General features: G+C 37.9%; 1 protein-coding gene across 2 annotated transcripts in view; it reads left to right on the top strand.

The window, feature by feature from the left end:
* The window catches only part of LOC138043612 (nucleolar protein 14-like), a 49885-nt gene that overhangs the window by 13382 nt on the left and 26503 nt on the right, over positions 1-10000 (top strand). Inside the window, exons 8-19 of one of the 2 annotated variants that reach the window (XM_068889968.1) lie at positions 294-398; positions 1696-1779; positions 2439-2507; positions 2750-2832; positions 3202-3269; positions 3411-3629; positions 5551-5624; positions 5790-5841; positions 7212-7254; positions 8004-8091; positions 9313-9398; positions 9830-9936. In XM_068889968.1, coding sequence (XP_068746069.1) covers positions 294-398; positions 1696-1779; positions 2439-2507; positions 2750-2832; positions 3202-3269; positions 3411-3629; positions 5551-5624; positions 5790-5841; positions 7212-7254; positions 8004-8091; positions 9313-9398; positions 9830-9936 — 1078 coding nt within the window. The remainder of the gene's footprint in view (positions 1-293; positions 399-1695; positions 1780-2438; positions 2508-2749; positions 2833-3201; positions 3270-3410; positions 3630-5550; positions 5625-5789; positions 5842-7211; positions 7255-8003; positions 8092-9312; positions 9399-9829; positions 9937-10000) is intronic. The other variant, XM_068889969.1, reaches the window with a different exon arrangement.

The following is a 10000-nucleotide window of genomic DNA, read 5'->3' as shown; positions in this document are numbered from 1 at the left end:
TCTGACATAAACTTCCTGACATGTGTCTACCAACCTATAAAACCCTGCAATCAGTCAATCAGTCATGCAATCTGGCACCATAAATCCCATGGATACTTCAGTGGCCAGTTCCCTTTGATTATTAACTAACCTTTCTTCAAAGCCTTAATAGCTTATGAAATTATTTTATTTATTGGGAAGTAGTAAGTTGTTGCATTAATTTTGTCTTGTCTCCATTTCATCTCAGTCTCAACAGAGCTTTGTCATAATTTGTGTTTTATAATGTCTAATTATGCTAATTTTTTTGCTCACAGCTTCTCCAGCAGGATCCTAAGAAAAGACCTAACAGCTTGGAACTTTTAAAACAAGAAAGGGAGGCTGTAGATTCTGTTAATGTCCAGTCTGGAATTATTCCTCCAGTAAGTCATTAGGGTGGTTTTTTTGGTACTACTCAAGCAAAATAATCACAACAATCGGGAAAAATAAAATTATAGAGAATTTTTAGAGTTGTGTGCATAGTTACCTGGTCTATGGAGGAAAGTGAGGCTAGAAGTGACCTTGTTGTGATAGAAACCTCACTGCTTTTCTTATGTAAATGCCAACTAATTAGCATGAGAATAACATCATCAATATAAGAAAGGCACAGAGGTCTGTATCATGACAAGGTCAACTCCAGCCTCACTTTCTTGTAAAGGCCAGGTAATTAAGCAAATAACTGTAATACGGGCTTTATTGGAGTTATACTGTACGCAGAAGTTTCAATAAAATTAAATAAGTTGGCGTCTGTCTGGGGGTCTGTGGGAATGCGGTGCTGTCAGAGTTGAAATAAGTTTTAATCTTAGGTTTGAAAGAATTTGCCTTGGCCAAATCATACATGTAGCTGACTTCTCTGAGTGAAGTAGCCAAATAATGCTTTGCACCTGCTGTTTGAACTTATTGAAACCATTGTTTACTGTTATATTTTGAGAAGACAGTTATATTTCCACTTGATCTGGGAATGGGAAGATGGCATTGACAGTACTTGTTGTGTAAATAGCAACCTTCGGATTGGAGTACGAGAATGACTAGGAGTACGAGTTTTTGAACTGGGCACTCGCATTATGTTTAAAGAATGAAAATTTTTTACATGTGCATGCTCAGAACTTGAACTCATAGTCATCCTCGTACTCCAATCTGAAGGCCACTTATGTTAAAGAGCCTGCAACATTTAACAAATTGATGTCAGTTTTTCATGCGTCTGCCCTGTTATTGGTCATGAATTGCATCATAACATTGTCTTTGACAACGTTATGATGAAATTCATTGTCAATAACACGACAGACGCATGAAAAACTGACATCAATTTGTTTTTTACAATAACAAAAAAGCAGAGGCGTCAAACTTAAGTCAAAACATGAGAAGAACGCGAGACAAAAATGTGAGAAACTTCAATCTGATGAAAGCAATATCACGTCACCCCGCATAAATTATTTAGGTGTCTGTCCGCTTATTTACAATAAAAATTAACCAATGAACACGCGAGAATTTTGCAGTCATTGTAAAAACTATTATTGCACTTCTCAGAGCAGTGCAGCACAATTGCATTGTCATCAGTTCCAGCCCCTTTTAAGCTTGAATTTTTTTTTTGGGCTTTCTTCGCAACTTCTTAAGTTGTTAACTGCGATGATTTCCAACTTCCATGTTTTGTTTCTCAAAATTTTCATTTCTTGTTCAAAGGGACCACAAACTATGGTAACAGCTTCCAAGGCTGATGATTATGATAGAGCTGTCAGGGAACTTGCATTTGAGCTCAAGGGGAAAGTGAGTTTGTAATAATTGACCAAATACAGAGTATCCAAATAAATTTATTATTGTCTTTGAATAAATTTTGTTTAAGACTTACTGTAACAGTAACTGCAAAGCAACAATGTAATACACTGTAGGATAAGCTACATGTAGGCTTTTTTTTTCCATTGGAAAAACTTCAGCTCAGACCAGGTTGTGTTAATTTAAGACTCAATTCATCAAGCCAGCCAATCATTTGACTGCTACTTTTGTCAAGATAAAATTGTTTTTCTATGTATCAGGTTTGTCAGTTAATGCCAGACAAAACGTTTTGTGCTATCTGATCACAGCATTCATGTTATTTTGTCTTTAAATTAGTAAATTCCAGGACAAATCTACAATCATAGACAAAACTGTTGGGAAGGTTACCACTTTTGACGTCTTCTTTGCTTCTCTCCCCACCCCCCTGATTCAATGTTGTGCAAAACTAAATGCTTTTCGTAGGAAATTGTAGTGTTACCTTCCAACATTGAATAGGGGGGAGGGAGGCTTTATAACAGAAGGAGAAAGTGTTTTTTTGCACCTTAACAGAAGCGGGTTGAAATACAGCTCTGGTGGTGTTCATTTATATAACCTTCCCAACTACTTTTGTCTAGGATTGTAGGTTGATGAAATTGGTTATTATTACTCTTAAGGCAACTGACAGGTTAAAGTCAGAACAGGAGTTAGCCAAGGAAGAGCAAGAAAGATTGGAAAAACTAGAGGTATGAGTCACTTGTTTTTTATGACAGGGGTGTCGATGTTAGGTGAATTGAGGCAAGGAAAGAGAGACATGATTATTAGATGCTTTAAGGAAACAAACAAACCATGAAAAAAGTAAGAATTTTTCCAAGGAAATAACAGAACTGGAGAAACTAGAAAAGTAAATGTTCCTTGGGATTGAAAATTATTAATTTTTGCAGTTATGCTGAATTTTCATTGAGTTGCATTTCTGTCGTTGGTTTAGCTTCAGAGGCAGAGGAGAATGAAAGGATTGCCTGCTGTAGAGAAAAAAACTAAACATGTGTCTGCTGATGATCTTGGTGACAGGTAACTGATTGAATGTAGCATCAGGCATGGCTTGATGCTACTATGGTTGGAAGAGTATTGAATGTGAGCTACAAAGTTATTATTCAAATCCCAATAAATTATTTGAACTCTCCTGCTACTAGCCCTGATGAAGACACTAGTACTAGTGTCAGAACATTGGGTCATTATTCTTCAAACTAGAATCACGTCAAACCACGTCCAGGCCCAAAAGTTTGTTTGGACTTTTGAGAAACCCAAGCCAGTTCGTGAGCGATAAAAGAGGCACCTGACTCTATTACCCTGGGCAGTGATACAATGGATTTATTTCACCTTGTGTATTTCTTTGAATTCTATATTGCTTTCTTTACTTGGGTATTTGTCTTTGTTTAGCTTTACTCCAGCTGAGGATAACAGAGTAATGATGTGCTACCAAGATGGATCAATGATAAATCTTATGGGTGAGATTATACTCAGTGCTCAAGTTTTCGTAAACGATAACTTATATAATAAAATTAATAATATTCATGAGCTATGGCACAAAAAAAATAGTCTAAATTTTTTCTTTGCAAGAATCGCAACACATAATTTTTGTCTTCTAGATGAAGAAGGTGATAACGAAAGTATTGCTGGTGACAATTTGGATGATGAATGCAAACAAATTGACATCAGAGGAAATTCACGTGAACATGATGAAGAAGGGAGTGACAGTGGCCATGATAATGATGACGATGATGATGATGATGATGATGAGAAAGATGAAAGCAGTGGTGATGATGAAAGTGGGGAAGAGGATAATGGCTCTGACATCGAATCTGATGGTAAAATGAGTTTTCTGTTTTGTTCCACCTTTAAGGGTTAAGAGGGCATTTCATGCTTAAATTATGCATTCAATAACTGAGATGCTCATTTACGTGCTTATCATACACAACTTTCACAATCTGAGGGAAAATGTTATTTTCAAGGGAGTCCAGTCTTCATCACGTCCTAGCCTTGTTTTCTATGTCAAATCAATTTATTTTCTGTGTCTGTTCTCATTCTTCTCTATATTAATACTGTTTTGTAATCACTCAAGAGAATTAAGTAGCTTGTATCTTAAATTAGGGCGAAAATTCTTCTTGACGTCCTTCAACAAGGCTAGTCTTCCTCAGGTCCTACCGAATCTGATCTTTGCTTTTTATATTTGAAGCGTTTTCTCAGTTTTGTCGATGTTGTTACTGTTTTGCCAGCACTCAACACCCAAGGTTCTCTACGTGCCTAGAGTTTTAAGTGATTGCAATTTTAGTAACAGTTCCTTCGTCTTGTACTTTTGTTGTATCAACCTACACATAATCTATTTTTGCACTTACGGGTAATTTTTTGCTGAAAGCGATTTCTGGTAAACCTGCGGTTATCTTTAAGTATGTATCGTAAATTTGTTATTCATGATAATTATTGTTGCTGTGAGGCTTGTTAGCATTTCAAAGGGGATGTGTCATGGCAGTACAGGCAGTACAGTTCATTTTGTGTAATTTTACTAATTGTTCTAATTAAACAACACAAGCAAATCACATCTTCGTGACGAAAAAAAGTCTGTGGAGCATAGTTTCAAACAACAGAGATAAACTTTGAAAAACTGTTCGGTGAGCTGAGCAGTTTTCAAAAGCGCCAATTGCAATCCTTTTTAATCTTTTCAATTTTCCACTTCTCTGCGTCCTTTTTCATTTCCTGTTTTATTCAAACCTAATCCGTCAGTGTTACAAATAGTAATTTTTACATTTCATATTATTTGGTTGTCAGTCCCCAGTCGCTAAATTTGGTTAAATTTCGTAACATAGCCCAGGCAATAGCATTTTTTGGTCGCTGTTAATGTAAGATCTTAAAACTTTGGGTTTTTTCCTCTGGCAAATTTATGATTATCCCCTTCAAAAACGTATTAATACTTCATGAGCGAAACAGCCTCTCATGTCATCGATAAAACGTCACGTGCCTGAGCATTCAACCCGATAAAACACTCCTTGTTAGAATTCTTTATATAAGGCATAACGTCGTGTTCTTAAACCCGATAAAACATTACATAAATCCTTCCGAATTCCTTTGATATTTGTAAAAGTGACCCAGCAAACTCCAACTAATGCCCCATTCACACCAAACCTTAAACATGTTTAGTTAAACACGGTTTCAAAGTGTTTTCTTTTTAAATCATGTTTAATGACTTTTGTCGACTACGAATTTAGCACAGGTCAAAGCATGTGTTGAAACAAACCTGAATCTCATGGAAAAGCCAATCCTACACTTTTCTGTGACTTATGTTTATTTTGTTAAACCAAGTTTAATTAAACATGTCTTGTTGGTGTGAATGGGGTATAAGTTTTAATCAGTCGGTATACAAACTTCTGTGACATCTCTCAGACAATACACGCCCTATGCATGAGTGCCATATGAGCGGGCCGTATTTTTAGCATGGTTAGGTTTTTTTTCTGAATTCAAAGATCAACAGATGTGGTAAACTCGAACCCATTTTCAGGCTTCTTTCGCAACCATAACTGCATCGATCACTTTCACTGAGATCTACATACTCTTGCAATTAAAATATATGACAAATTTGATATATTCTTTCTATCGTAACCTCGTTTTCTTTTGCCGTATTATGAGTTACGGGTCCTTGCGTTTTCCACTGAAATGATTGGTTTTGTAGAGTTTGTCCCTAGTATTTTTACACAAGTGGATCTAACAAAAACATTACCTAAAACTTTTCTTTAGTCAGCAATGATGAGATGGAGGAAGATAGAACGCAGAGTAATATTCTAAAACAACAGGAACAAGAAGAAAAGCAGGTAAGACTTAAAACCTCCTTTTATGGGAATATTTCAAGGCTCTTGTCCTTTTATTATTTTTTTTTCCTAAAAATAGTAGGATTGGCATTCCGGTCCCAACAGTGTGTCTTTGATTCGTAGTTCCATGGTCTTGCTCATCTTCTCTTCTCTCTTAATTTTTAAAAGAAGCGAGCTGATGTTGAAGAGACAAAGAAAGAGCTGCCTTTCACATTTAAAGGTGAATATGAGACTGCACTTGATGTACAATTGTACATACCTTCGAAGCTATCATAAGCCTAAGCCCTCTGCACCTCGGATGGTCATTTACGAGAATAGTGCCACTCGATCAAACTTCATGAGGTAAAGGTCGCTTATAGGAGCTTATGCCGCACAACTTAACTTTGGCGGTGCACCAAAACGTACCGACGATGTATTAACCGCAAATCCAATGTACTGGGTTACTGCCTTTGATCAAGCAACGACTTACAGCAAGCACAAAACATGCATAATTTGATATTGACGCCCGAGTCGGTGAGGCTGAATTAGCAGAGCAAGGGGAAATGTCCTTTCTAGAAACATCTTTAGGCATACTTTGCTGCAATTGTCCCAGCGGATAAAACCGGAGAGGAAGTTCTTTGGATTCGAAGCAATTTCATTAGCGACAGTGTACTGCTTTCTCCTAACACGGAAGTAATATGCGATCTAAGCTAACGCTTTTTAGTTGTCACAGCAACCAAAATTCTTGCACAGCTTTGTCAACACGACTTGATTTTGGACATTGTGGAAAAGCGCCTCGAAATTTCACAAAAGCAACGACCACAACTACATCCGAATCAACAGCTTTTCTTTGGGTTTCCATGATATAAGCGGCAGAGCAGTAGGTCGGTTGAGCGACACGATCGACAAAAAGGTCACGAGAGACTTAGCCGCGCTCCGAGAACGCTGAATGTTGTGGAAATATCTAAGAGAATTCACCCTCGTTGTTGCAATTTCTACTTCTCTACTGCTTCAACTCTTGAAAATGTGAGCGGGCCGACTTATATCGATTGAAACTACGAAATGTTCTTAAATTTTTTAGGGAAATGCAACTTTTATCGTGGGTAGCTGAAGTTTCCTACAAAGCGCTGATTTTTTATCATTTCATATTTTTCATAAAGGACCACAAATCGCACGAAACTAAAAGAAGGCTTAGCGTTAATGTACCTCATTAAGCCCTTTCCCCAGGGCTGTTGTCATTGATCTAGTGATGTCTGCTGAGAGCGTTTAATTAAAACGACACTCAAGTGCGTTCTTGAAAGCAGGTTTTTATCGTTTTTATTACGGTAAATTTGAGACAGTTTTCAGTTTTAATCTTGAACAGTTGTTTTAGGGTGCGTTCGATTGACCCTATTCCGGAATAAGAATACGTCAGTGGCGTAATTTAAAATGGCATGTCTGGTGTTTTGAAGCAACAAGGATAATAAAGATATGTTTAAAATACCATTTTAGGAGGTGTTTGACAATTTTAATGTGAATCTTCGTAAAAACGAAGGATTTCTATTCCGGAATACGGTCAATCTAACGCACCTTCATTATTATATAAGAGTTCCGTTTTCTTTGAAATTTTAGCACCCGAGTCATTTTCTGAATTCAAGCAACTCGTCAAGGACTGGTAAGCGACAAATTTGTTAATTAAAATGCCCCATTCTAATTTGATCCTCATACAACTGTTTATAGAAGAATACCATAGTCTCGTAATATACTTGCAACGTCTACAACTGTAGTGAGCCCCTTTTGCATGAACTTGCATTATGATTGGTTAATTTGATGGAAGGAGTTTGCTGTGATTGGCTAAGGTAAGGATTTTCTTTACCCAATTGACAAGCATTTAAGATGGCCCAAAACAGTTTCAACAATTTTAATAGACTGTCTCTACAGTTTTGAAATTGTTGAAACTGGCTTGAGTCCTCCTAAAGTATCAATCAGCAACAATCAATGGCAATCTTTCTCATTCCGTAATTACAGCGGAGCTCCGCCCGCTAAGGCGCGTCGGTAAAAAAATATGGTAGCCCATCTCTGCGAGAAAATTAGGTTTTGGTCACCGTACGTCCACCCCTCCATGTATGCCAATGTGGAACTCTGTGGTGAAACCCGCGTTGTTTGGCGGGAACATCTTTGATATTGGACATGCATGTTATGGTTAATTGACACCTGTCAAAATAAGGTATCCGCTGACCAGTATCACGTGACCATATCGTTTAAAGCTCATCGAAGTCAGCTGGTTTTTTTGTTTAAGATGACCGCTGACCTGGTGTTGGTTTTCGATTGGATCACAGGCTGAAGCCAGGTTAATTTATTATAATAATGAACAACACGGGAGCTCCGCTTTTAGGCTTGGCTGAATGAATATATTACTTACAGGTCATATAAGGAACAGTTGATAATCATTGAAAGAATCAAGGCATGTCACCACCCAAAGATAACGCCGGACAATAAACCAAAAATGGAGGTAAGCAACAAAATAAGGTCAACAGAAAACAAATTCCTTGAGTTTGACATCGGCGATAATATCGCTTGGAGTTGGCAGTGAATTCAAGTAACCTTGTTAACCAAAATAGGTTATGTTGCTGCTCATGGAAAAACAATATTATTGCCAAGTTGTACAAATCGAAAACAAAAACCGAACGACAGAAACAATGGTTTAACCCTGAAGTTGCTTCAAAAGAGCCTTTTTACTTACCGCCGCCTTGTTTTTAACCAGAAAATGTACCATTTATTATAACAGTGAGTTTAAAAAAAATGGATGGCCACCAGTTCCTTATTTGGTTAATCAACATGGCCGCCATTTCCTTTTTTGGTATCAATAGAGTGTTTTCACGTGATGTCACGGCGGCCACGTTGGTGTGGAAGACCTTAGACAGCGGTAAAGACTTGTTTCCATATCTCAAAGTGCCCTTGGCCATGAGGAGCCTGGAACAACAAAACTGAAACAAGGGTACAATAGCTGAAACAACCCAAACCTTTACAAAAGTGCTAACCTTAAACCTAAACAATATGCTTTAGATAATGTTTAGGCCTAAAGTTAGCATTTTTGTATGGGTTTGGGTTGTTTCAGTTTTGTTGTTCCAGGCTCTTCACGTCCAAGGGCACTTTGAGATATGGAAACAAGTCTTTACCTTAGATTGCTGACCAGCGGTTTTCGTTAAAGCAATGGGTAGGTACGTTACAATATATGTCCCCATACATGACGTACGTACCAAGCAATGGTTTGCTGGGGGTGCTCAGTCTCACGGGCTCAGAAAACCTGGTTGTGTTCATTTTTATTGTTTTTCCGTTGTTGGTGTACCTAAACAAAGGAATGGCGGTTATGATAGTGTACCAAACTAATCCTCCGGGAATTGAACTCCATTTTTATGCAAATACTTTCTTTGTTTCATTAGTGAATATGGCTGCTGGTCACGTGAGTGAAAACGCTCCATAAAGTAGTTGTGCTAATTAGGCTAACTATCTTCGTTTTCCTGCTTTTTTTTAGTTTTACAGGTGTTAACGAGGCAAATCAGGCTGATTAGCACACTTGGCGGTTATCTTTGCATTCGGTCAACACTAAATTATAACCAGCTTACGTAGGCTGTAACGTTATCCACAAAATTGATATCAGACGGATTTGCCGCAGCCTGTAATACCTGAGACTGGGCTTTGTAAATTCATGAAATCACATTATTAATCACAGGCATTTTTCGCTATACTATTGGAGTATGTCAGTGAACTAGCGATGATGGGTTCTGAAGAACTGAAACTAATTGACAAGATGTCAAGGTAGGATTTTGATCGTAAATGCTCTTATGCCCAGGATTGACCCTGAACAGATGCACACCCAATTTTGACATCCAACACAAAGTTGTCTCTTTAAGTGTAAGCCTTTGCAACTCATTTCCAATAACCGTACCTTTTAACACGACAGAAAATTGCCTGTCAGTTCATCGAGACGAATTGTTTGCAGAAAAGAACATTGCATGAAAAATTTGTGGAGGTAAGGGGGGTCGTAGAGAAAAAAATCGATACCTGGATCGATACCATTAGCCTCGTAAAGCGCATGGCGTGACAATCTGGTCGTCGTAGCACGTCGTGAAAAACTTGAAACATTCTAAGTCTGTGGAAATAGAACATTATGTGACAACCAAAAAATGCGATCAAGGCTCCACAGCATCTCATAATACTTACGATTGTTGGTTTGCTCTTTCTTTCAGACAGCTGTTTCACGTGGCACAGTATTCGCCGCTTCATGCAGCAAGGCATATGCAGCATATTATCAAGGATATCCAAGAGAGGTTCGCGGAGAATCGCGATAGACAAGGTGAAGTGCTTTAAGTTTGTAGGTTACATATAACCCCAATACTCAGCATTGACTAATGCGAAGT

Source organism: Montipora capricornis, chromosome 3 (genome assembly GCF_036669925.1).
Source record: "Montipora capricornis isolate CH-2021 chromosome 3, ASM3666992v2, whole genome shotgun sequence".
Lineage (NCBI taxonomy): Eukaryota > Metazoa > Cnidaria > Anthozoa > Scleractinia > Acroporidae > Montipora > Montipora capricornis.
This window is presented reverse-complemented; position numbering and strand designations above follow the sequence as displayed.